Source organism: Hippichthys cyanospilos, chromosome 7 (assembly GCF_059441005.1).
Source record: "Hippichthys cyanospilos isolate Australia breed blue-spotted pipefish chromosome 7, RoL_Hcya_1.0, whole genome shotgun sequence".
NCBI classification, from domain to species: Eukaryota; Metazoa; Chordata; class Actinopteri; order Syngnathiformes; family Syngnathidae; genus Hippichthys; species Hippichthys cyanospilos.
The window spans coordinates 23,783,036-23,810,242 of record NC_142375.1 but is presented as its reverse complement, the minus strand read 5'-3'; the positions used below and the strand labels follow the sequence as shown (position 1 = coordinate 23,810,242).

Below are 27,207 nucleotides of genomic sequence, written 5' to 3'. Positions count from 1 at the left end.
AAAACACAAACTATTTTGCAGCATGTTTATATTTGCTTATCTATGTTTTGCAACCCGCGGAAAAACCACCTTTTGCGATTTAGCTTTGACAGACTAAGCCATCAATTCGAACTTTTTTTTTTCCCCCACTGGTCAGCAGGCGGTGCTCACGAGTCAAAACACAAACACGGCCTTTTATTTTAAAAATATACTTTTAATACAACAGCTGCATATAAATATTAAAATATACATTATACAGGTTGAACAAGAAACACACACAAAAACCAGAACAAACCCAAAAAATATCAAGCTTCTATTTTTACGGCACTTCTGTATGTCTTTTTGTTGTTAAGTTTTCTATTTTAAAGGTTTACTGAGTGGCAAAAAGGGAGTTGGCTAAATGTGTTAAAAGGTCCCAAAACTACTGGAGTAGTGTGATTACTGAAGGAGAGGCTTTCACTGTACATTATTTGACATGAACGTGGTGGAATGTTTGCATTTATTGGCCAAGCGCGTCTTTTCGCGATCGGCTGACTGGCTTTGGACGGAGGCGCACCCGGTAACAAAAAAAAAAAAAAAAAAGTGGGAAAACTGATGGTGAGATATGAAAGTCATTTATTTGCTTGGGTTGACTTTGATCATCAATGACACAACGACAAAAGTATTCTAGAAATATGAAATTAGAAAATTATAAAAAAAACTTTTCTTTCGTATTATACCGTTAAAAAAAGTCAATTTTTACGTCTTTAAACAGTTCAATAAAACAAGGGGAAGAAAAATTACTGGGAACATTTTGGATGTCGTATTTTATCACGTTTTTTGTCTTTAAAAAAGGTATTTACAGTAAAAAAAGTTTTTAAAATGTCAAAAAATGTTAAAATACATTATGCAAATTTTTCGTAGAAAACAAACGATTAAAAACAATTTTCTGCTTTTTGTTGCTGCTGTGGTGAAAGCGAAAATTCCGAGGCAAAAAAAAAATATATATATAGGCCGGCAACTTGCTGTTTATTATAGTAAAATGTTGTTAGTTTTGTTTTAAAACGGGACTCACAGGAGATTGCGACGTGACGTAAACGGACAGAAACATTCACAAGTCGATTTGCAGACAAATAAATAAATAAATAAATAAATAATTTGCCTCAAGATGTGCGAGCCCGAAATTTTACCAACTGATCATGTGTGCTAGCTGCTAGCTTTTTGAGAGACGCAAAATGGCATTTGTGTGGGATATATCAATAAAATCAAATAAAATCTGCACATTTTGCTTTTGTCCTTTTTTTGTTGCGGGTGTAACTCCACTGCCCGCCACTAGATGGAAGCACTATTTTTTCGCGCTGCCCATTTGAGAGCAGAAAAGTGAACAGAGGAAGTGCTTGGAAACATTTCAAAATTAGCTTTGTTTTTTGAAATTAGAGTAGCAGGCGAAATAAAGTGCGAAATCAGCAATGTTAAAAAAAAAAAAAAAAAAAAAAACGACCCTTAGTCTAGGTCAAGAGTTTTGAATCTCACGATATTTGAAATATTTCCAACATGCTTTTAAGACATTTGGACTCGTTAAAACGCATGCGAAAGACGTAAACATATTTGAAGAGCAATGCTACGAGGCTACGCTAGGCACGTTGCGGCGGCGCAAACAAACACAGCGATGCTCTTCTTCCAAAAACCAGTCAGCACTTGCCGCTTTTTTCAGACCGTCCGGTTGAAACAAGGTGCCAAAAGACATTTTCTTTTTTTTTTCTTTTTCTCTTTTTTAATGAGGACTTTGCGCCCTCTAGCAAGGTGCGTAGTTGTTTTTATACCACAGTGCAATTCGAAAGGGTCCTTAATGTTTTTTTTTTGTTTTTTTTTCCACATGTCGCACAACATTTCGAGACCTTGGACACAGCGGGTCTACAGCTTCACAGAAGAAAGGCAGACATGGCCAAAAACTAGCCGAAGAACATCTTACTGGCCGGCCGCTGGAAGTCGGGAACGTCGGGCTTTCCGCATCAAAGTAAAACGCTTCGACTTTTGAAGGCACGTGTCAGAGCGTCCAATGTTTCAGTGTTCTTCCCAAACAAGGAGCTGAATATGGTCCCGAGTTCTTCCTTCCCATCCAGATTTGAATCAAAGCTTTTGCTTTTATACTCATTTGGTCAAATGATTCTTATTTCTTTTTTCTACTTTTGAAGGGCTTCATCTGTACTATAAGCCAGGGGTCCCCAACCACTGCTTGGCGATCATTTGCTTGTATTCAAACTGATATTTGTAAGGGATTTGAAGATTTTAATCCAACTTTTTTTTTTTAATTGATTTGGTCAAATGATTTCCTTTTTTTCCACATTTGAGGGACTTGAAAAGTATACAAATATTGGCAAAAGAAAATGAAATTCATCTGTATTATGTGCCAGGGGTCCCCAACCATCGGCTCCCGGCCCCGTGCCGGTCCGTGGATCATCTGGTACAGGGCCGGGGAATTACTTCAGAAAGAATTGAGTAGGTCCGTTTTATGTATTATCGGAGTATGAAAGCTATTTTGATTTGAAAAACAATTCCTTTGGAAAAGTGGCCCGATTTGCTCGGATTCAATTCGGTCACTTGAGCGCCAAAATTCCTCTCGCAAAGAAGTACAGTAAAATGAGTAAGTGACAGACGTCTTTGGGACAGGAGACGAGCCTACGACTTCGAAGCAAAAAATAAGCTTTTAACAGGCGATGCCGGGAGTCTTACTTGAAATAATGACTTTGAGCGCTATGTAATTCTTTTTTTACAATCAAAAAATGATTGGGACATCCCTAGTATTTATACTGTCCTCTTTGGACGGGCAGTCGACAAAAGTTCTCACTTATCGTCAAGCAGCGTTTTGGCCACAAGTGAACGCCCCTGTTGCCATTTTTCCCTTTCAGCTCATTGTTAGGGAAAAGCCCAATCGTATATATCAGGTGCTACATAATCAGGAGGGGCTGAAATGCATTTTTTAAAGGGCAGGGGTCAAAAGGGGGGTGCATGCTGGTGTTTCAGTCAAAACATATGCAAAATCAAAACAAAACATTGGCAGCGTGTGCGAGGTTTTTGTGTTTTTTTTTTCTCTTTGGTCGCTTTGGATTAAGTAAGGTGCAGCTTTCTAAACATGATGGCGTGACGAGGAGGCGGCGGGAGAATAAGTGTGGCGTCTTGGTGGTGGTGTGTGTGTGGGTGGGGGGGGGTCATACAGCTGCTCCAACATCACATTTGTTTTTCACACGCACGCAAACACGCACACACATATGGTGAGATTGTTTAAACCGGTGCTTCCGCAAAACAAATTAATTGGAAAATGACAGAGCTAACTAACTCTAAAGTCTATTAAAAAAAAAAAAAAAATCAAGCGAAGATTCAGGTAAAGTCACAATTATTTGAAAAGTCATAATATTATAAGAATGGTTAATAGGTGGTAAAATTACCCATAAAGCGTTGGGTAGACGAGTGATACTATGAATGTATTTTTTTCTAAGAATACAAATACTAATAGAAAATGAAAAGATGAATTTCCGGCACGGCGGGAGATCGGTTAGCACGTACGCCTCACGGCGCAGCGGTCGGTTTAGTTCCGGCCTTCCGGTGTGGAGTTTGCATTTCCTCCCCGTGCCCGCACGGGTGATCTCTGCATAATCCGGTTTTCGGCGGTATATCGGACGCTCCGAATTGCCCCTGGTTGTGTTTCTAAGGGTGAATTATGTGTGCCGTGCGATCGGCAGGCAACGGGTTGGGGGTCAGCTCGGATAGGTTCCAGTGCCCCCGCGACCCTCGTGAGCGTAAACGGTCAAGTGACGGATGGATTTTCAGACGACGGCGACGACCGTTTAATTCAACATATCATGACGAGTATCGAGTTCTAGTTTTGAACTTCCCTCCAATTTCGAATTCGGCGTCACGTTTCATAATGTTTTTGTTCTCGATTTGAAAATGTACTTTTTTTTTTTACTCGTTTCTAAACTCAAAATTTAAAACGTATCATTACGACTCCCTTCTAATTACGAATTACAATTTGCTGTCATAAAACTTTTTCCAAACCGCGCGATGGTAACGACACCAACTAATTGATTTTGTTGGAAGAATACGACTGTTCCTTTCACACACATACACACACGCGATGTGAATTTGGTCTGGTGAAATTACGACTCGAAACTTAGAAAGACCCCCCTCGTCTCGCCGGCGCCCCCCTGCGGACCTCTGCGGGTATCTACGGAACAGTGCAACGTCTACGTATGTATAGGCACAATGGGGTACGAATACAGCACACGGCAAGGGAAAAAAAGGGGAGACAGTATTTTACAAGAGCAGCGTACACTCACACGGGGACGTCCGGAGGGTTAGGCTTCAGCTTCAGAGCGCCACCTACTGGCGGGGCTCCCTGTGCTGGCTGGGACCCCCGCTGGCCGCCAAGATCCTCTGCACGAAGTCTTTCGTCCGCCCGGCGACCAGAGGACCTACGGTTGCCACGGCGATGCGGTCATTACCTTCATATGCTTTATTATTGACTTATTTCTTACTCACCGTAAACTTCAATTATGCTGCTGGGGATTTTTGTTTGTTTGTTTTTTTCCATTAGTCAGTCACCGCCCAGAAACTTGTGGCATTATGTTGCAAATGATGGAAATTCCTATGATGATGATTTTTTTTAATGATATATTATGAAAAAAAGCTGAAGTTTCCAGCATCTGATTGTCAATTTCAAAACGATTGTGACATTTTTATGTGATTGCAGCTGGATTTAGGACATTGATTTTCCCGTGGTTTTTGCAACATTCCGTTGAGCGGCAGTTTAACTAAGTCAGCAACTAGAAAATTCTTTGTTGACTTGTCTTTCTCGTCAAGACAGTAGGTGGCGGTCAAGATCGGCGTCATCACGTCACAGACTACATTGACAGTTGATACCATTTTTCCATTTTTTTGTGGGTGTTAATAAATTTGACCTATATATGTATGGGTAGAACTGATGCCAGTGAACAATTTGAGTGCTTGAAGGAAAAAAAAAATCATAAATAATACACCTTTAAAAATAAAAAGGAAAAAAAAACAATGTGCACAAGGGATAAAGTGTACCTTTGACATTTCTAGCCGTCAACGGCAGGGAATGAGTTCAAAACTTGAGGGATCGAGCGCATATATTTATAGTCGTGCGTTATGAACATAACTCACCGCTGGACTGCGCGAGGATATCCTCCAGACGACGCATCATCCCTCGCTCGTCGGCGTCCTCTTCCTCGCTGTTTTCAACCTTCTGCCGGATCAGCTCCTTGATGCGCAGCAGCGCCCTCAGTAGGTTATCTAAGAGAGTCACAGCCGCAATGAGTCAGCGCACCATGAGGCAAAAAAAAAAAATTGATAGTGTTTGTTTTTTGAATTGTTTTTTTAGAAAGGTCTATAAGAAATTTAGTTTAGAGATTTATACTTCACACAATTACAAAATAAATCGTGTATTTTATACAGATAAAATAATGACAATAGTTGTTTTTACATAAAAAAAATAGGAGGTTAAAATAGTTGGAATCTAACCAGAATTTACGGATCATTTTCAAGATAGAAAATTAAAATATGATCTAATGTTTCAAAAAGTGATTCTTTTTCAAAATATTCATGAAATAACCAAATTCTTTTTCCCCCCCGCAATTCTAGTATTATCAAAATGAAAGTTAATATATTAATTATATAAAGATGTATACCAAAAATGTTATTAGTCAGAGAAAATATATAATATACAGTATTAGTTTGAGGCTTAAAAAATATTGCCCGAATAAAGTGAGTATTTTGAGGTGGAAACAGTGTCAAAAATAAAGTCTAATAAAACTGAGACTGCAGTGGAAATGCTTCCGAAAAAAGGGGGAATAGTTATTTTTTTTTAACAAAAAGTAATTTCGGAGAACAGTGAGATTTTTAAGAATTATGAAAATGACATATTACATGGACATATTGCAGATAAAACCTGATTAAAATGTAAAAATGCGATTAAAATATAACTTTTTGTTATAACTCAGCAGCTAAGTGGTGACAGAAGTCTTGAAAGTGTGTGTGTGTGTGTGTGTGTGTGTGTGTGTGTGTGTGTGCGCACGCGCTTCCTGTTAAGTTTATCGAGCCACTAAATCCTTGGCAAAGCAAACAGGAATGAGCGGAATGTCGTTTGGGGCGGGGGACTGATGGATAAAAACAAAAGCAAAAAAAAAAAAGAGAATTCTTGCACAAAATGTTACAAGGACGAGAGGCAGCTGTCAAAGTTTTTGGATGCGCGGAGGCGGACATATCACACTTTATGGACAAGCGATTATGATCAAAGTGTGAGGCCCTCAAAAGTATTGGGACGCCCACAGGACAATGAGACCAAAATGTGGATCTGTCATTCATTCATATATATATATATATATATATATATATATATATATATATATATATATATATATATATATATATATATATATATATATATATATGTCTGAATTGAATGTGGAAAAAAATGAAAAGGTCGTTGTGGTAAAAGGATTTAATGTGATAACTAAATTATGATTGATAAAACACATTTTTGTCACAGTCAAATGAAAACGACATCACGTGTGCTGACCGTGTGCTCAATCGCAGTTTAGCTGATGAATGTCACATGACCAACGGATGAGCCACGATCGGATGATTGGTCGTTACCCAAGCCAGACGGTGTCATTTCCAGTCAACAGGTAGAAAATAATTATTGATATTAATTGTACGTGCACAAGCTATGGATGCTAGGTTTCCGGAAAAAATGTCTTGTTTTAGCCTGGGTATTTAACAGGGTTTTTTGTTGATGGAAATTAATGTTGGTTGGGTTTATTTCTTCCATGAAATAATTAGTTTTCTTTGACTTACCATATTCCTGGTTGAGCCCCCACAGTTTTATCTTGTTGGCCTCGTGCTGCGCTTTCTTCTTCAGACGGCACGCCCTGCGGCGCGCGGGAAGACAAACGACAAGGGTCAGAGAAAGAAGACAAAAACGGCACAAAAGTGATTCACAGGATAGACAGGGCACTGCATTTTCCTCAGGGGCCCTTCGTCATCATCATCCTCCTCCTACTCATGCCGATGGCGACGTTGAGCAAAAGCGTTGAAAAGGAAGCTGCAGTTTTCCCATTTGCTTTGGAAAGCGCATTCGGGACAACGCGTTTCTGCAAGTCATTATTACACGAAGCAAAAAAAAAAGGGATGGGAAAACGCAACGTAAACTGACCTTTCCTCCCTAATCCCGCCTCCTCCCTCTCACATGAACTCGGCGTGACCCTTCCTCGTTTCGTCTGTTTTCCTGCTTTTTTCCTCCGTTCGTCCCGCGCGGCTGAGTCACCGCGACAACGAGGAAAGGTCCACCGAGAGGACGTTTTGTTTTGTTTCGACGACGTGGAAATAGCGTCCCGGTCATTGAACGAGGCCGGGCTTTGAAACGAGGTGTCAAGACACGGTTAACTCATTCACTGCCATTGAGGTTTACGGATGTCAACGATCCATTCGAAGAGGGCCGACAGTGGATCTGCTGCCTCAGTTCGCTGCCATTTACCGATATAGACGTCAAAACGCCATTTTAGTAGTAAATGAATTTAGGCTCTAAATCCGTTTCAATTTTCCGAATCGGTTGGAAAGTTTCCGGTGCGCGGTTTCAAGGACTGAAGATTAGGATTTCAAATTGAAGTTTGAAATACGGGTAAAGATTTCAAGGCCGCATCTGAGTTTGAGCTATTTATGAATATTTTTTTTTCCTTCAACGACTCAAATTGTTCAGTGGCATCGGTCCTATCCATACACATGTAGGTTCAAACCCCAAAATTGAGCAACAGTCTTCGTAGTCTGTGACGTGATGATGACAATGTCAAACAAAGCCAATAACTGGTCTTTACCGCCACCTACTGTCTTGAGGTGAAACACAAGTTACCAAAGAATTTTCCGTTTGATGAAAGTTTGACGGCGGCTCAACGGAGTGTTGCAAAAATCGGAGGAAAAACAATGTACCAAATCCTATTAAAAACGCATCTCGAAAATTGGACTCATAATGGTTAAATTTGGACAAAGATCATTTTTGTACACAAAATCTCACTCGTCCTTCTGCAAACTCATAGAAGTGTCAGAATCGTTGCGTTTTGAATTTGTACGTTTTAATCATCTGCTGGAAATTTCAGCTCCCCGGTGTTTTTTTTCCCACAGATTATTTTACGATATCCAAAAATGTCCAGAATTTCTAACACAATGCCACAAGGGTTAAGGCGTTTAAAGCCCCATTTGAAATTTCAAAGGAAGCTTTTACAAATCTAGGCTTTCATCGCCGATCGGGGATTCCACTGAAGGTCAGATTTCTGAACACGGGGTTTTAAATCAGGAGTTCAAGTCCGGGTTTGAAAGCAGGCTAAGGGTTTCAAATGAGGGTCTGAAGCCTGTGTACCTGGAGGCCAGCTTGTTCTTCTCCTTGCGCGATCTGGCCCTGGCGAGGGCGGGGAGGTCGTTGACGGGCCCCACGCTTTCGATGGCGGCGTTCAGCTTCTGCAGCTGCTCGCCAATGTTGTGCAGCTTCTGCGGGTTGGGAGTCAGGTCGCTGGCATCCGTCTTCCGGGCCTTGCGGCGACCCTTCTTGCCTGAACGCAGGAAGTGACTTCAGACATGGTCTCAATCATTAGCAGAATTGTTTGAAATAAACTTGACTATTTCACACTGTTGGCAGAAGGGCTGGGAGATTCAACCCTTTGAAGGATATGCAAGTTGAGAATATTACAAATACAACACAAAAAAAAAGGGAAGAATATTAGAAAAACAAAGAGGCAATGTTACTACAATAATTAACTCATTCATTGCCAATGACGGCGATGGACGTTCTTTTTTTCCTGGGCTGGCATTGATTGAGTTAATTATTCTACTATGCGTCATTGAACTCTGTTGAAGAAAAATAATGCATTACTTGCTGCAAATAACTCATTGAGCGGAACAACATAACTCGTTCAATGCCAGTAACGGCTATAGACGTTCATTTTTACGAGGCTGGCATTGAATCAGCATTAGTCTACTATATGGCATTGGCATGTATATAAGTTTAAAAATGCAATACTTGCTGTATGTAACTAATTTAATCATGGCATTTTGCGGAAGAAAATTGAACTCATTCATTGCCTATAGACGTCCATTTTTCCTGAGCTGGCAGTGAATAGGTTGACAAATATATAACTAATAATTAAAAAATAAATAAACCATAAATAAAATAAAAATAAATAAACGTGGCGTTAATGCCTCCAGGGGACAGCCATTGCACTACTTGCTGTTGGCTGAAAATGGTATTGCAGTTACTCAGGGCTAAGGTAATGTCCAATCAGGGCTCAGCTAGTGGCCAATCTAAAACAAAAATAAATAAATATATAAACAGTTGAGCCGCGATTTCAGTCGACAGCAAATTGCAAAATGGCAACCCCATGAGATGGCTAAAATCGGGTGTATTTTACTGCTCCATTTGTACAGTATTTCACAAGCACATATTAATGTACATGTACAGTACATGTTAAAGAAAGAATTTGGGTTGACGTGGGCGTGAAACCAAGGTTGTGTCTTTACAGTAGGGTATGAAAGTGTCATTTGTCTTATCTATGTCAAGTGAATGGGCGATTTGATGTTAAGGTCGCCCTGGGTCATCCCTACATGTGTGGGTGTCTGTTTGCGTGCGCCATGTAGTCACCTTGCCGTCGGTACAGCGTGCTGGGCAGCGTGCTGGAGCTCCATGAAAGTGACCAATCACCGCCGCCTCCGCCACACATTTTCTTCTTGACCGTAGACTCACGGGAGCGTCGGTATTCCCAGAAGCATCGGCGCTTAGACGGCCGCTCGCCCGGTGACCGAGCAGACTCGGCCTCCACCTCTGGAAGGCAAGGCGTATGAAAAATGGAGGTTAAAGCCTTCGAGCTAGGGCCGCACAATCAATCGATTTTTAATCGCAATCACGATATTGGCTGCGGCGATTAAGTTGATCCTCTGCGATTATAACATTTAAAAAGCCGGCCACCGTACGTGTCTAATCGAGCACGTTGTCATCCTACCACCAGGGGGCAATGTTTTGCACATTTTTACGTGACAAAAGCTTCTCCTTTTCTCACACTTTTATATTATTTAGCAGTGTGAAATGGCGTTGAGTTTCTCACCCGATCCCTAATATGTACAGTGCTCGCTGTCAATTGAGACCCATTTTGAAAAATCTGGCAAAACACTGGGAATAAATTCGGTTTGAAATGATCGAAAATGACATTTAATAATCGTGACTTCAATATGGACCGAAATAATCGTGATTATTACTTAGTTCAAGGTGAAGGTTTCTAATCATTTTCAAGAAAAGGGATAGGGTTTCAAACAATGATTGAGGTTTCAAAGTCAAGTCTAGGGTTTGTGGTCACAAATCGGAAAGCTAACACTAAATAACGAGAAGGTAGCGAGACAAACATAATGGAGCAGGTAAAAATGACCGCCCGTAGGTAAAAACTACACGCGGAGATTATTCCTCGCAAACGCGCCGCTTCAAAAACCACATTTGGAAGTGGCCTCATGTTACAAGCATCACACACCACCCCCACACACTCGATTTTTATATAATGTGACGTCTGGCCCAGTCTGCACATAATGACATTGTCTGAACTCTCCTTGCCCTTTCAGCTACTTTCGTTGTGTTACAAACACACACGCACGCAGGCGGGCGTGTGCGTGCAGTGACAGACACACACACACACACACACACATGCACAAGAAAAGAGGTCAGCGAGAGTGCGCCTGTGTATGGCATTGAGAAGTGACAACTAAATATAATACTTAAGGCTGCGTGGTTTAGGAAATGACATGTGCTACATAGTTAATTATGTATTTGTGTATATGTACTGTACATGTTTGTGTGTGTACTGTGTGCGTTTATATTAGGGTTGGATTTACGACTACATTTCCTGGACATACAATCAAAAAAAAAAATGTTAATGTTCTAGAGGTTCCCACTACTCCTAAAATGTGAATTAATTTTGCGCAACGCATATTAATCATGCAACTGTGCTTAGACCAGTGCTTCTCAATTATATTTTGTCAAGCCCCCTTAGGAAAGAGAAAACTTTTCGCGGGCCCCCCACCCGGCACGCTGACTATAAAAAAGATTATTAACTCTAAAAAGTGAAGGAGTATACCTAAACCTGTATCCTTTAATCCGTTCATTATTTTTACAGAGTTTATACAGGTTACAGCGTAGTCGAAAAGTGAAAAAAATAACCAAGTGCATCTAAGTGCCTGAATAAAAGATGGAAATGATTATTTTATTGCTTTAAAATCAAAATCTCAGTGGTCGATGGTCTAATGTCTGATTGTGTATAAATAGATCACAGTATTTTGTCAGTCTGGAGCCCTTTTTTTATGTACATTAACAAATGATAACAAAACACAGAGGTGAGGATCAGCCAACACGACCCCCTTTTTTCTTCATTAAACCTGACGATTATTTTTAATTTATTCTGTCAAATATCAGAATCAGCCTGGAAAAAATTGTATCAGAGTTTGAAATGAGGCAGGAGGTTTGGGGGTAGGGCTTGAAGGGGGAGTGGAAGGCCAGGGTTCGAGGTTTCGACTTTCAACACGAAGGATGGGGTTTGTAATTAAGGTTTCCATCCTGTGCAATGGTTTCAAACAAAGGTTTACAAGCCTTTCATGTTCACAGGCAGTCCAAACGGGTGTTTTCTGGCACGTTCCGCTCGATTGAGATGTTGGTGTAAGGTCGGTTCCGTTCTCGGAAGTGACTCCAGCAAAGCGGGATATTGTTGGCGTTGCCCGGGAAGTACCGCCGCAGCTTCGGTGTCTAGTGTGTGCCTGCGCAGCGCCCTTGGCCGCCGAAGACATACGACGTGGTCTGAGGTCTGGCACGGACGCGGCGCGGGACGCTTTTCCAAATCCCGTCCAAAAAATAAAAAAACTCACCGCACTCCGTTTCCGACGAGCTGGAAAGATCGGCCGCCGTCTCCTCCTCTCCTTCGTCTTCCTCCTCGTCCTCTTCCTCATCTTCTTCATCCTCATCCTCCTTGTCCAGCTTCTCCTCCTCGTGCTCCCGCCGCTGCTGGGCCTGCTCCCGCAGCTCAGTCTGCTCTTGAACGTCGCGAGCGACGGCCGGTTCTCCTCCCTGGCCCAGGGAGTAGTTGTGCTCCTCGCTGCAGTGCTCTAGGAGCAAACCCGATGCCGGTGCCTCCTTCTGCTGCTCCTCCCCAGGTGTCAGCTGAGGCGGGAGTAAGGCCTGGCACACAAAAACAAGTTTTGAATCTGGGGCCTGAGTTTTCAATCTTAAAAGATTGTCGACGTTCAACAATTACTAATGGAAATTAATGTCCTTAATGTACTTAAGTATATATTTAATACTAAATTATCTGGGATTTAATTAAAAAAAAAAAAAAAAAAACGTGAAAATACGTCCCTGGCATTCATTGAGTTAATAAACACACACAATAAGTTTTGTTGCACACAAGGATATTACAGCTACCAGGGCATATTTGATTACTATAAGTAAACTAACTAACTATAAGTAAACTAACCCAAATAAAGAGCGCTTATGAAAAAAAAGATCAACTCTATTTTCCATCGATTACTCACAATTACTTTTGCTCCGGCGAATATTGACCACTCGATTGGCTATTTTTCACAAGTTAAAGGCCAAACCAGTAACCGAATTGTATCTTGTCACAAGTGGAGTTTTTCTTTCGCTGCGTCTAACCGCAGACATTTGTCCCTCACCTGTGACTGGTAAACTTCCACAGTGTTCTCCTTTCTCACACTTCCATCCTGTCCTCGTCCCGCGACTACCGATTCGTCTTTGGTCGTCCTCTCGGCCGGCTTGTCCTCCTCGCGGCTCCGCCCCCATCGACCCATGAGCACGCCGTCCTCGGAGGTCACGCCCAGGCCCAGCTTGGTGTACCGCGCCATCTCGTCCAGGGCCGACACGTCCCAGCGTTCGGCGTGCAGATCCTCGCCCAGGCCGCCGTCGTCCACCAGGTCGCTGAGCAGCTCAAAGGGCCGTTTGCGGGGGTACGCCGGCGAACCCAGCATGAGGAGGACGCTCTGGACGGGGGAAGGAAAGACGTCATTTTCATTAGGATTTCAAGTCGGCGTCGGGTTTGGAAATGAGGCTTTCCAGACAGCGTTACGGCTTGAAATCCACGTTTAAAACTAGAGCACAGGTGCGAATTTGATCCTCACCTGGTCGTACTCTGTCCTGCCCCCTTGGGGTGACATGGCCATTGGGTAGGGGCTGAGTAGAGCCCGGTGGCCCCCGTAGGCCTCGCCAAAAGCAGGCTCCATGCCATTCATACCCGGCTGAGGAGGAGGAGCCACACAAGCACACAGATGAGGAACGCAAGCAACACTCGACCAGTACGGAGCTCATATGATAGCACTTTCTATACCTGAGGCATGCCCAACGTCTTGGAGGGGCGGGGTCAGGTCGTAGTCGCAAAATCCCTTCCGGCCAGTTAGACTGCAGAATAAACGATCAGTCAATCGGGTACATATTATAAGCATAGACACGCAAAATCCTCAAAGTGAGCCTCAAACAGCCGCTTTGAACCAAAGTGCAGCTTTGAATGAATGGAGGTCACTTCTTGTAGGCGGAGTCAACCGTTTGGTGGGCGGGCCCCAATGTTTGGCTCCACCTCAAACTGTGCTCTGCCGCCTGAGTTACTTTGTTTGGGGTGGATGGTGGCGACCAGCGATTGGGGGGACTGTTTGCGAAACTCCATGAATTTTCATGAAAGTCCCTTGACTGTTGGATGGTCATTGGTCATTCCTATTAAAATGTGGTAACCATTCGCCAACCCCAAAGTCAGGATTGACGAAGCAACGACGAAAAGACATTTTTTTCTGGCACAGGTTGTATCTTGATGAGCAACATTTACTCTATTTATTCGTCAACAATTTGGATTTATAGATTTCATTATCGTTATATTGTTTTATTGTGACCAACGTTTTTGTGGCATCTCATCTCATTTTACACAAGTGACAAAGGTTCGTTGACAAAGATATTTTGTCATAATTCCTGTTGATGACAGTAACACTACTGGTTTAGGCTGGCGTATGACTGTAGTGGATAATATTGAGTGGCTTAACTATTCTTGATATTTGGAGTCTTACCTCAGAATCACAGTAGAGGCGGTCAAACGATTGACCGTTCTTCACATGACGCAGCCTTGCAGCACGCTGAAAAGTCAAACAAGAGAACGAGGAAGTTGAACACAAGTTCACCGGAAAACCACAACAAAATGTAGTTCATCTAAAGTGAACCGCCATTTTTAATGGGAGATCCAGACTCACTAGTGGCAGATGGAAATTTGCAATAGAGATACTAAAAAAACAAACAAAACAACATATTTTCATAGTTTCGCCTCACTCGCTCATTTAAAGTTATTAAAAGACACTTTTTCCAATGTTGGTTTGCGCCTGTTCTCTGTCAAGAATTGAAACTATGAAACATTTCGGGCTGGCTCCTGGATTGGTAAACATCTGGTCAGAGGCTTTTAGTATCATGACATAGAGTAGCAAGATCAGAAAATACATTTTAAGCTTGGATTTTGTCGTAAATGTAATGAATTCCATTAACATCTGTTAAAAGTAAGGCATTTGAAAACTATCTAAATCGTAAAATTAAGGTTTATGGCAGAATGATCAAAGTGATTCACAGATGTGTTTACAATAGTTTCTAATGATCCAATTTTGGCATTAAAGAGGAGCTATGAAACCTTTTTTGTACAAGTTACTATTGTTGTGTTTAAGTTGACGTTTCATATCAGAACAGATTATTTTTGGATTTATATTTGAATAAATAAAACCTGTATATGTATGTTGGATTCATGACTACTAAAAAGCGTTATCTTCCAAAATGACTGTAAAATAGCCCTAGTTCAGGAGGATTTTACAGAAGACCCTTGTCGGAAATCGGCACTTGGTCTACTTGGTCTAGGATCCTTTGAGGCCGCACCTTCAACATATCAGACTGGATTCTTCCCAGCAGAAATCTCTAAAACTTCAATCCATGGCTCTGGGTTGATTTTCACTGACACTCAGTGAGGATTTGCTCAGGACTACTTTTAATGACAGATGCATCCACTGCGTCTTCAATCGTTGGCTCAACAACAAGCGAACGGCGCGTAGCGTCGCTAACGTTCCCTCCTATCGCTGCCTGCCTGGCTTCAACTCCTGCGGTTGGACTCCACCAATCGGATCGCGGCAGCTCGCCAAAAAAAGCAAGATTCCGCCGCATGGAGAGGCGGCGGAGAGGGCTGGTGCGATGATGAAACACAGAGTAATACAATTTCACAAACAACACTCACAGTAGCCCTCCCGCCTACCACCAATCAGGTAAAAAGCAGCTCCAGCTTGACCCGGTTGGGAGAACAATGCCACAACGCTCGCTCTTGGCGGAGTGAGCCGAAGAATGAGGAAATGAGGATGGGCAGGGCAGCGGTGATAGCGCCTTGTTGGCAAGCCTCGTGGAAAAGTTGCATTCGGCAAATGGCGGCTGCTAGCTACCGACGCAAACACCCAAGACGGCGGCAAACGGTCAAAAGAGGCACCAGTAAGCAAAATATGGAACTCAGGCGACATTTGGGGCTGCTCAGTTTTTAGCAAACATCATTCTGGGAAGGCTGAGGGTTTTCACACGTTCGTGTACGACTTCACTTTTATGATATTTTAGTCTGTGCAGCTTTTCTGATGAGCTACAACCACACTTTTTAAAAGTTCTCACAATGCAACCTCAACACGTTCCAAAAATCCACAACAAAAATCTTCCAACAAAACAGTCTCCAACTCCAACGCTACATTGTCTCAGTTTGAACTTTTACAAATTCAGCTCATTCCCATTGCAACATGCCAAAAACATGCACAAAATAATTCCCGCCAAATTTCACCCTATAATGTACATTTCAATCTGTAAAATAACTTAACTAATGCACAATCACCAGTAGATGGCATCAATGCCTAATTTTAGATACAAGATGAGCAATTTGTGAGGCTACCCCTGAAACACTCTGAAAATGGCTGGCAGGGAATTAGTCAATACAAACATATGTTATACTTGAGTCATGTGGTAAGCGAACGATTCACAGCATGATTTATTGCTGCATATGTGCAAATATATGATCATTTTTGCAGTCAAAAACATGCTCTCTGTCTGGCTTTTGTCGTTTTGTGCTTTGAATCGTCATTGTCGTAAACCCAAAAATATTAGCATCAAAACCACTGTCCCGCTGTGACAGATTTCTTTTTCACAAACAGCTCATTTTCTCTGTCCTTGGGTCAGGAACTGGATTCCAGCATTTTAAGTCATCAAATGGGGAAATTTTACTTTTTGCAAGAACGTCTGCTACAATGTACTTCCAGGGTCATTTGTAAGGACCAAAAACAGACTTTGCTCAAAGCTTCGTACTTTGTAAAGTAGCCTTCTGGAGGGCGTAGTTTCAAAAGATAGATGTGTTAAACGAAACTTGCTGGACGTTTTCTAGCCGCTCTCTCGCTAATTAAAAGGTTTAAAATTAGAACAATAAAGCTTTGTGTTTGGTAGTTTTCATACCATTTCCAAACAACAGTCGAAAATTGGAAGAAACCCTAAGAAGTAAAGGGAGGATTCATGGTTGATTTTGCATGGAATGGCCTCACAACAAAAGCATACGTACGTCTTACGTCTTACAGACATCCTGGAAGCAACATTTGCAGTCAGCATACTTTACTCAGTTCATCACCCGCTGATGTAATTTTATTTTCTCCGAGGCTGCCGCCGGGTGATATAGGAGGCATGCGGAAGAAGCCGCTAGTTGGTTATGTGTACGTTCACGATGGAGCAAAAGGTCCAAAGGTGTCATAAGGTGCTCATAAACATGACGAGGATGTTTTATCAACAAGATCTCCACGCTAAAATAAGATACGCTGTGTTGTGGACATGATTGTTGCTTATGTAATCTCACACCTTTACGGGCAACAACACAGCAGTTACACAACAATAATGTCAACTTTTCAAACAAAACACTGCCCTGTTTATATTTCTTGCCTACAGGCTTCGCTGGAAATAAGTCATTCTTTCCTACTCCTAAATTACTACTAAGGAATTTTCACATTGCGATTCTCTCATCGGTCAATTAAAAAAAATAGTCCCTGAAGTCTAATCGAGGTGTCGCTGATTACAACTACTTGGGGCCAGTGTCCCACATTTCACATCATATCTGTAACTGTTCATGTTTTTGAAAGGCGGGGCCTATCTTTTGAGCGATATGGGGGCCACCAAATGAAAGTACAGTATGTTGTGAGCTTAAGTTTGCAACTGGTTGTTAACAGACTAACAATTTGCCAGCCAGTGTGGGCCTGGGTAAGTGATAAGGATAGTATCCTTTCTCTGTTGTTGTAAAATTGACTCTTAATAACCTTTACGCCAAAAAATGTATGTCTCTGGAGCGTGAAATTGCACAGGCGTTTCAATCGGAACCAAACTGTTACGATGTTGACTGGGCTCCTTGATTGTTGACCTGGTGGGGCTAAAATTTACATTCAGGGCTCAAAACAGCTCAGTTGCTGGTTGTCTTGGTAACGCAAAGTCCTATTCTGCCCCCCCACTCTCCCCACACAAGTTAATGACGATTACGTCAAAAGCAAAGTGGACTTGCAGTGCAACTGGAGGCAGTTTATCATCCTAACATGAATGTCTTTGTGTTTTGACGGGAGCAATTGTTGAGCAAGTAACAGCTGAAATACATGGAAATACTGCAATGCCAAATCCAAAAGCTAAGCAGAGCTGCGGTGTGCTGTTGGATGCACATTAGCTGCAAAAATGTAGCTCGGTGCAGTTAGCTTTTTATAAGAAGCCCAAAGTCACAATGGCATTCATGTCTCCTAGAATCAAAATAACGTCGTCCGTTCTTTCGTAATGTTCTCTAAGAAGCAGGCGGTAATACCAAAATAGATATCTATTTCGGGATTTACTTCAAGTACGCAATAATCCGGCCTATATAGTGAGTTGCCCAATTTATTGTGCTACTAGAACATGAAGTGCGAACATTCCTCAACTTTTGATTTCTAACTCAGTTATAACGACCCTGTGAGGGAAAGGATAACTAGGCCGACCCTCTTTTGGGGTCAAATGGGTTCGAAAACACAAAAAACGAGGAGACTAGTGTAGCAGTCCTTGGACCACCGCATGGAAAGTTATGCTTCCAATCTACGCATGTATTAAAACAGAGAACACCGTGGTTTTAAGCATGAACTCGTATGTACAAATAATTTATCAGAGGATTTAAAAAAAAATTGTGAGATAAGAAATGGCATCTTGTCGAGGTGTGGATGGAGGGTAAAGTAAAGAGTAAGTAAAAGGAGGGACTGGAGAGAAAGAGGGCTGCGCTGGTCATTGCGTGGCCGAGAGAAGTGCGCAAGAGACGGGGAAAAAGTAGAAGGGACCGGCGTCTCCGTCTGAGGGACAAGCTGCTAAATTTCAGACACAAAATGCGCGAGGGGATATACTTTTTTACCTGAAGAAGATTCCAATTTAACTTCAATGATTATGTAGCACAAATGTGGCTTGGGTTACACCCCTTTCCGTGTCCTTGGGAGCTCCGGTTCTTCTGGAACCCCTGGCCCGATTTACCCCCGTCTCTCGGTCCTCGTGTCATCCACCTTAATCCATTTCCCCCACACAGGAAACACAAATCAAGCGGCGGTTGCGACGCGGTTAACGGGCCGTGACAGCGCCTTGTGCCCGCACAGCTGGAAGCCGGAGAAGCTACAACCAAAAGCGGCTGAGCGGCAGGACGAAAGCTGCCCGGCGCCGTGGAAGTGGCAACCAGCCGGTTGGGTCCAGCGTGGCGCCGCCGACCCCTCCGACAACCAATTCACCTCACAAGCACTTTTACTCGGGTTTCGGTTCAGGGCCGTAGTTATTACTGAATATGTCTTACCGGGAAACGTTACCCGTGCGTGGCCGAGCTGGAAGACAATAAAAATGGCCCGCAGCTGGCAGTGCCACCGGATGTCCAACATGAATTGTTAATACGACCCATGTTGGTAGCGCCCACTTTCCACGAGTGGCACATCTTCAGTGAGTTTGGGCTTACGTAAAATTCAAAAAATAAATAAATAAAAAAAAAGAAAAGAAGTGAAGAAGAATTAAAAAGAAGTACAGAATAAGTATGACTGATGAGCGTCCACCTGCCGCCGAGGCCCGGAAAACGAGCACGGCTACCATGTAGCTACTGCCCCCCCCCCCTCCCCCTCAAAAAAAAGAGACCACAACTCAACGAAAAACACCTTTCTCCACTTTTTAAAAACAACATATTATTTCAAACGGCGTAAAAAGCGCTAGAAAATAACTTTTACATAAATGCGTAACTTGTTTTAATGAGCGCATAGTATCCCGTCCACAGCAGTTATTGTGGATACTAAATGGATTTTGAGTGTCTTGTGTGTCATTTGCATGGTTAAAAGTGAATGTTTGCGAGTTTGAAGGCTGCTGGGGGGTGTGTGACGCCAGGCGAGACGGCATTTACCTCTCCGTGTCCTCGGATGTCCCCCGAGCTGAAGTGAAGTGAAGGCTCCTCCAACTCCTCCGTAAAAATACAAAATATAACAACAAAAAATTCCGCCTTGTTTATCCGCCCTTGGCTTAGTCCTTTTTTTTTTTTTTTTTTTTTTTTGGGGGGGGGGGCGCGTACCACCCTACACTAGCCGAGTCGTTGGTGAAAGAAGTAGGCCGACCTCGGAGGACACTACTCGGCCGGGAAGTCACGCTCCCAACCACGGGGAGGGTGGCTAGTCTAAGCCGACTTTAGCCTCGCTGTACGACGGACTCGCTGGAACCCAACGACGGACGTGTGGCTTGTAGACACCCCCCTCTCTTCGTTGTCGTCTAGTCTCCCAGGCCTCCATTGGTGGGGGCGGGGCGCAAGGGGCGGTAGAGCCACGCACCCCCGCGGCCTCGCGACATGGTGTCGTCCAGCTACAAGGCGGATTCGACGCTGAAGCGAATCGCTGGTAAACGTGCATAAAAGTCTGTAAGTTTACCGATTTACTTGATGTCTGTGCAAATGAAAAGTGTCTTGACTTCGAAACCTCCGGTCGATCGTTTATTTGACCAGATGAGGAACTATCGGCTCACGTTTATCGTAAAATAACGAATTGGGCGAACTTACTTCCTCTAGGAGTTTCAAAATAATTGTGCAGCTTTGTTCGATGTTCTTCGAGCTCCCGGCGTCGCGATTACGTCCGGTTTGTTATCATGCCACTGGTGTGACCAAATTTTGATCACGTGTGTGACCAAATTTTGATCACGTGACCGAGGAACTGGCGTGTGTTTACAAATGCAGAAATAACCGAGGGCGGCGGAGCAATCCAACTGCATTTTTAAGGACACAGGGGAAGCAGATGTGAACCCGTTGAACCCGAGGCCTCCTCGAGATTTATGAAGTCGGAGCCCCGCGGGAAGTGCCCCACATTAGAGTTAAAAACAAAAAGAACTATATATTAACATTACTTAACAGTATTATTCATAAGCATCAATGGTATTCCCTGACGAGGAATATTATCGTGCATCTATCTAGGCCAGCTCCTGTAGATGCATGCATAAATAAAGATTTCTTTTTGGGGAGGGTTGGCACATCGGGACATCATGGCCCATTTATGAATATTATAGAAGGATAATCTGTGTATTTATCCCATTTAAAGCCCACACGCAAGCGTGTGTGTATTTTCATTCACGTGTTAAAATCATATGTGGGTTTAAGGCTTAGATAAATCTCACAGTCTGGACAATAACGTCATTTTTGGAGGGTTTATATGGCAGCTTTGTGAATATGTCCTATTTATGATGAAAAGAATGTCAAGACTGTTAAAAAAGTCTTTTGAGAGTCGACATGAACAACGTGGCATTTTGAGAATATTTGTGAAGAAAACGTTGATTTTTTTTGTTTTGTTAATTGTGAGAACAATGTTGTATTTAAAAATAAAGTAATTATTAATGCTCTGTATTTTTTCAGCCCAGTCCAAACAAGTGATGCGTTAAGCATTGAATAGTTGTGAAACCTCCTAAATTGTACCTGAAAAAGTCTACATTATCATCATGTGTTTGTACAAATGTATTGTGCGGCCATATTATTTAATGCAACGAGAAATTCTGGGACACAAATGATTGTTTTATTCCCTATCTTCTTCACTCACATAACAGAAGCATTATTAGTACAAGGTCACAATGACAATTAGAGCAGTGATGGACATTGTTGTTGCCATGGCGACTCCTCACACACACAAATGTGCATGCGGGCAAAAACACACATTGACAGGATTACGAGCGGATATTAAAAGCAGGAAGCATGGAATGTTATCCACAGTGTTTAGTGACTCTCGACTGGAATGCGTAGCGCTACGACTTGGAAGGTTTCCATGCTTGGTTCCCAGAACCAAAAAAACATGATGAGCGTGTTACTGCTGCGTTGAGTGACTTTATAGTATTCAAGCACCATCTGTGTTAGATAAGTAATAAACTCTCCAAGAGTCACTGATATCAAGTATAGATGATAACTAACACACTTGATTCGCAAAATTTCCCCCCCTGAAACAATGACAACATTTTAGAATTTTGCTGAACATTTCATGAATTCTTGGCTAAATTCTCTTCTTCTAATTTTTAATCTCTACTTTATGATCGTAAAAGTGCTCCAAAAAACGACCAATACTAGTATTGGTGCCATCGCAGGTACCAATACCTTGAAATAGGGTGAGATATTGGCTAAAGGAGTTTGAAGGAAAAATGAGTCAAATGGAAGTTTTTTGCCTTTTTGTCTCATGGCTTCTTGAGACTTTTTTTTTTTTTGTGGGTCTCATTTTATGTTGCCAAGTTAAACTGGATTTGAAGGATGAGCTTTTTGAATAATAATGCCACAAAAAATTGGATACTTTTGAGTTTGCCTTTAAATCACGGTTGGAAAAAAATTGAGGCACAAATGTCCAATTGGACCTAAAATGGGTGACTAGATTTTTATTTTTTTAATTTTTCTGAGTCTCCTAATGTGGGCGTCCACCATTTTTATGTTTTTGTTTTTTTTGGGTCAAACTGGCTTTATAGACTAAATAATAATAATGTAACAATAAAACTTGCAGAAATAGTTGAAGTGTCCTACTTTCTAGATGTTTTTTGTGAGTCTCATCATGATATATTGATATTTACTGACTAAATTTCATGTTAGAAAGTAACACTGCCTGGTGTATTTGTTATTTTCTACCTTTTGATAAGGCATCGCCACAACAAGTACGCCTGTAAATGATAAAAATGAGCACTAAAATGGCCCATTCCCTGTGCCTTATGGGGCTTTTTGAGACTTGGGGTTCTTTAGGCGCCGGCCAGTACCACAACGGGATGGACAGGGTACAACGTAATTTGGTCTTTGTAAAAAGTAGCTGTATTCATGTTGATTTGGATTCTTTTGGTCTTTCTTTTTTTGGCTGAAGCATTGTGGTTTAAAGGAAAATAAAAAGGAGAGCAAGGTAGGAGGGAAGGAGGAGTTTTTTTTTTTTTTTTGGGGGGGGGGGGTAGGTTCATTGTGGTAGCGGCTAGCTTAGGCTAAATGCTAAAAGCATTAAAAGCAACTTATGACCCATTTACAGCCCCTAAGTTAGAACAAGACATTCAGAGAGCTTTGTTTGTTTTTTCTTTGGCTTTTTTTTTGAGGCGACAACAGAAAAATATTCAAAGAGGGTGGTACTGCTTATCAAAGGTAAGATACTCTGTTTTATTGGCTATACTAAATAAGTCTTTCAAAGAGGTAACAGGTTATTTTTATTTCCTATGGGGTTTTATGCTTTGTCAATTGGCTTGTGGCAACAAATGATGACAAATACAAATATTTTTTTGATTTAAAAACAAATAATCTCCCTCAAATCAACAATATGTGATTTAAAAATTGGGGAGTTGGATCAATGTTTTAAACTAGCAACGGGTTATTCCTGTTAATTCATATAATCAAGTGAATTTTTGTTGATGTGTTTAAGAGAATCGTAATGCCAAATTAGATGCGTAGATGTGCGTATTTTTGCTTGTTTTTCAGGGGAACTACTGTTTATGCTTGTAAAAAAAAAAAAAAAAAAAAATCATCCACCACTTCCATTAACCCTTAGCCTGTACTTTGTGTTTGCGATTTAATTGTCTTATTTTTACACTTTGATGATAATTTTGACAAAAGAGACTCATGGTTACTTTCACAACTCGGCTTTTTTAAGCTCGTCAAATAAAAATATTGCGCTGGCTATCTTAGGTCACGAAATGTAACTTGAATTAAAAGGGTTTGTGAAATTTTTATGATGGCGGCTGTATAAACCCGATTCCCCCCCCCCCATCATTTCGAAAAAAAAATCTAACAATTCAGTGCTGAACAGAGATTCGGTGTTCTTGATGAAAAATATTTGACAGATTAGTAACCGTCAAACCGGAATCAGAATTTTGTCAGAAAAGAAGGAAAAACAGCTTACAAGCATCCTGGTGTGTATCGGGTGAGAAGATCATCATGGCAACGAGGATGAGGAGGACGAGGATGAGTAATTTTGGAGTTTCTCTCCGAGATTTAGGGGGTAACAGTTACATAACACCAATGTCACTTACATTCACAATGGACAAAATAAATATACATTTTTTTACAGAATGTAAACACTGTTGAAGTGGAACTAACACATTGCACGTGGAAATGCTCATAACGTTAAACACTCATTTAAATAAACATCAACTGTACAGTAGTCTTCATTTGAAATGTAGGAGTGCGTTTGAATCGGATTAGAATCGGGACGGCGAGGATATGGGCCGTCTGAAAAAAGAGGGAACACAATGCTTATATTATCTCACGTCTGATGTAGCATATTTATATGATCTTAAATATACATACGCTGATATCATATCAATATTATAGTTCATCTAGGTACATAGATTGCACCGTATTGACATCTTCTATTTGAAGTCTAATGTACAGTACTATATTAACATCATATGCAATGTATGTACCTGTGATAGACTATAATTTAGTCCATAATATTTCATGCCAAATTTACCATATGTGGATTGCATTTATGCCTTTTGTGGAACATAACATGTAATATTGAATTCATGCTTAACGTATACACTGTACCTCTAATGTATCACAAGCAAATCATATGAATGTACCACTAATGTAACATATTTGGATCATAATTGTCTAATCCACCATTTAGACATAATACGAATAGAATATGTTACGGACCATGCAAGCACAATCTTCACGTATGCGCCACAAATGTATCCTATCAACATCCCATTTAACGCCCCATACATACATCATATTTAACATGTAATGTAACATCTAAGTGTAAAATGTAGTCAAAATACATAATCCATGAGTGATACTGACATTTCGTGTTTTGTGCATGTCACCTGGTCTACTCCCAGAAGTAAGTCAGGTACCAAATAGTTTCATTCTTCAGCTGAGGGCCGAACAGAGGGTTGGTCTGCGCTAGGATTGCTATTAACCAGCTGAGGACAAACACAAAATTATCAGATCATTCCGTTTGTATACATTCAAGATATTGTTAAGTACTGCATCACACTCCCGAAAAAAAATCTGACTGGGGCATGAAGCAGTGATGCTTTGTCTTTCTCTCGTGGTGTCTTGTGTGAACAGTGATTTTTTTTTTTCTGTGTTTTTCCTGTGTATTATTGTTAGTTTAAAATTGTCTAAGTTCTTGTTGGACAGATTTTATTCGATGACAGCTCTTTTCATTCAACGGTGGGTTTTTTAAAGGGCCCTACAAAGAGTTGAGTTAAGTTACGCCCATTTTAATCACAATTACGTTCAAAATGTAATAGATCACTTATTTTTTGGTTACAAAGTACTCACAAGAGGTAGCAGCAGATGGCGGTGAGAATCAAACTGGTGACAATCACCCTAGGAAAGACAGTTAGAATACATTAGAATACAGGAGATTTTACGCCACAGGAACTTCCTGGAACTAGACCCTTTTGTTGGAACCTTGCATCCTTGCACAACATAGAACATTTTCAAAAATTAAGACTATTGACCTGTCACTTTACCCTAGGACTAAGGAAATATCAGCAAACTAGGGACTTGACTGAAACTGAGGCATTTAATCCCAAAACAACCGACTTGATGGGCAAGTCAATCTTCATGAAGATTCATCATGATGATACAGTTTGATGGCACTCTTAGTTCAAAGAACACAGGAAATAGCATACATTCCCACTGCACTAGTGTTACATTTTTTAAGTAAGACCATCATTTAGAGGAGTAGAAATACATCACAGGTGCTCCATGAAGCTTCATGTTCCCATCACTACTTGAACCCCAAACAGGAGATTTGACCCAGGAGCTATGAGCTTGATCCTGCAAATAGGGTCTAGTGTGGACTTAGCCTTGTTACTGTAGACTTGACCACAGTACTAGGGTCATGGTCAGGAGATCCGGTATGCATTTGACCGCAAAATTAAAGATTGAATGCTGGAACTAGGGACTTGATCCCAGGACTACGATATGTTCCTCTACCATTAGGAACCTTTGGTGGAATCTTGCGTAACTGTACCACAAAACATTAACAATGCAATTAATAACTTTACCGTGTTTATATCCAGACTTTTAGTCTGAAAATAATAATTTGAAGAGACCTTGTTCCAAGAATGCAATTCCGGCCAGGAAGGGAAAGTAACATGAAGACAAACTTGTTTGGGGAGAATCGTCCTGTCAAAGACAGATGCTGTACAGATCCTTTGCATATGTCTTGATTTCATTTCTCCGTCTATAGTTATCGTTACGCTTTCCCGCTTGCCATTAATAGTATAATGCTTCGATAGTGACGTCACACGCTATTATTTGCTTTGTTGGAGCAATTAGTCTCTGTTGGATTCAAAATACAAAACGGGGCTTATGTAGTTTCGAGCTGAGAGGGGAAAAAATGAAAAGAAACGGAGAACCAAACGAGAGGAAACGTCGTTAGCGTTAGCTGCAAAGCCCACCTACCCTCGATTAGGTCCTTTGGGCACCAAAAAGGGAGCCACCACCCCCACCAGCGCCCACAGGGTGGTGAAGCAGATCATCGGCAGGGCGAGCGAATGAGACACCATGGCTCCTGTTGCAAAAAAATAATCGAATTTATCAAGAAATTCTTGCTCTCAGCGGTCGATTGTAGGAGCATCGATGGCTGCGGCTCAGTTCGCTTGTCACAATGTTCAGCCTCCAGAGCAAAAGCGCCGTTTGATTGGTTAAGAGGAAGCGTGACTTTGTGTTTTGATTCGTCTTCTTTGGGTTGTAAGATGCCAAATAGCCCGCCTACAATGTATCTTCGGTATATGATTGGTCGCCATGGCTGCTTTTCACTACAACGGGAGAGAAAGAACTAAAACATACCCTATCAGCACATCTAATGGTGGTACTATTTTTAGCTAGTTTTATACACACACACATATATATATATATATATATATATATATATATATATATATATATATATATATATATATATATATATATATATATATATATATATATATATATATATATATATATATATATATATATATATATATATATATATATATATATATATATATATAAAGAAATCAGCTCCAAAAAAAGAACAGCGATGATAATTTGCAAGTTTTAATTCTGAAAAATAAACCGCTTAATTTGTATTACTTTTTTATTCCAATAGGTCTAGGAAAGTACAGATGCCAAGTATCGGTAAGGAGCGATACCTGACCTTTTTCATCGTATCGGTACCCACGTTGGCTGCCGTAATAGTATCAAGCACTTTCTTGGAGCAGTTTTATGATCACAACTAGAAATGAGAAATTCGAAGAATAGAAATTTGCAATCAAGTGAATGGGATTTAAATGAAAATGCCATTTTAGAATAAGCTGATGTTTCTTTAAAATGATTTTTCATTATTTATTTTTTTGGGACAATCAAAAATACTGGTGGAGTACGCTTACCATTATCGCTCTGTGAAAAAGTCTTTTTGAACATCCCTACAGTGTTATTTTTATTATGGTTATTAATATGAATGTATATAATATGTTACATTAGTACTTTAGATTTTATTTCTTCTCACTAGTTGAATGCGAAAGACTACGGTATTTTAATAAATTAATTGGTTACTTTCTTAAAGTGTCGAATTTTCAATATTATAGTCAATGTAACGTACGGCTCCCTCGAAATGCGA

General features: G+C 41.1%; 2 protein-coding genes and 1 long non-coding RNA gene across 5 annotated transcripts; 1 reads left to right on the top strand and 2 right to left on the bottom strand.

Moving 5' to 3' along the window:
* Positions 1–172: 172 nt before the first annotated feature.
* Positions 173–19,873, bottom strand: LOC148421705 (uncharacterized). Of its 2 annotated transcripts, XM_088419782.1 has the most exons (12): positions 19,512–19,873; positions 14,119–14,184; positions 13,395–13,465; positions 13,189–13,305; positions 12,727–13,050; positions 11,923–12,232; positions 9,665–9,844; positions 8,390–8,579; positions 6,835–6,908; positions 5,143–5,271; positions 4,296–4,430; positions 173–4,183 (listed from the first exon to the last, which is right to left on the bottom strand). In XM_088419782.1, exons 3-11 carry the CDS (start codon positions 13,401–13,403, stop codon positions 4,339–4,341), a joined length of 1,425 nt encoding a protein of 474 aa, XP_088275908.1. In that variant the 5' UTR covers positions 13,404–13,465; positions 14,119–14,184; positions 19,512–19,873; the 3' UTR covers positions 173–4,183; positions 4,296–4,338. The 2 variants fall into 2 exon arrangements, with proteins under 2 accessions (XP_088275908.1, XP_088275907.1); XM_088419781.1 differs by having other exon boundaries at positions 173–4,430; positions 19,512–19,872.
* Positions 17,292–19,228, top strand: LOC148421706 (uncharacterized). The gene is made up of 2 exons (XR_015866181.1): positions 17,292–17,344; positions 18,666–19,228. It is a non-coding gene; the product is annotated as an uncharacterized LOC148421706 (long non-coding RNA).
* A 1,258-nt stretch (positions 19,874–21,131) lies between the features above and the next one.
* On the bottom strand, positions 21,132–26,230 carry atp6v0e2 (ATPase H+ transporting V0 subunit e2). Of its 2 annotated transcripts, none has more exons than XM_088419784.1 (4): positions 26,007–26,230; positions 24,873–24,920; positions 24,387–24,508; positions 21,132–23,810 (listed from the first exon to the last, which is right to left on the bottom strand). In XM_088419784.1, exons 1-3 carry the CDS (start codon positions 26,108–26,110, stop codon positions 24,415–24,417), a joined length of 246 nt encoding a protein of 81 aa, XP_088275910.1. In that variant the 5' UTR covers positions 26,111–26,230; the 3' UTR covers positions 21,132–23,810; positions 24,387–24,414. The 2 variants fall into 2 exon arrangements, with proteins under 2 accessions (XP_088275910.1, XP_088275909.1); XM_088419783.1 differs by having other exon boundaries at positions 24,410–24,508.
* Between the last annotated feature and the right edge of the window lie 977 nt (positions 26,231–27,207).

Excerpts from the sequence above, each read along its gene's own strand:
- LOC148421705 (XM_088419782.1), bottom strand. Across the intron at positions 9,845-11,922 it reads CTCGTCGGAAACGGAGTGCG|AGGTGGAGGCCGAGTCTGCT; the intron begins GTGAGTTTTTTT and ends CTTGCCTTCCAG. Across the intron at positions 5,272-6,834 it reads GGGGCTCAACCAGGAATATG|ATAACCTACTGAGGGCGCTG; the intron begins GTAAGTCAAAGA and ends TGACTCTCTTAG.
- atp6v0e2 (XM_088419784.1), bottom strand. The coding sequence starts at position 26,110 with ATGGTGTCTCATTCGCTCGCCCTGCCGATGATCTGCTTCACCACCCTG. Across the intron at positions 24,921-26,006 it reads CCCAAAGGACCTAATCGAGG|GGTGATTGTCACCAGTTTGA; the intron begins GTAGGTGGGCTT and ends TGTCTTTCCTAG. Across the intron at positions 24,509-24,872 it reads GCCATCTGCTGCTACCTCTT|CTGGTTAATAGCAATCCTAG; the intron begins GTGAGTACTTTG and ends GTTTGTCCTCAG.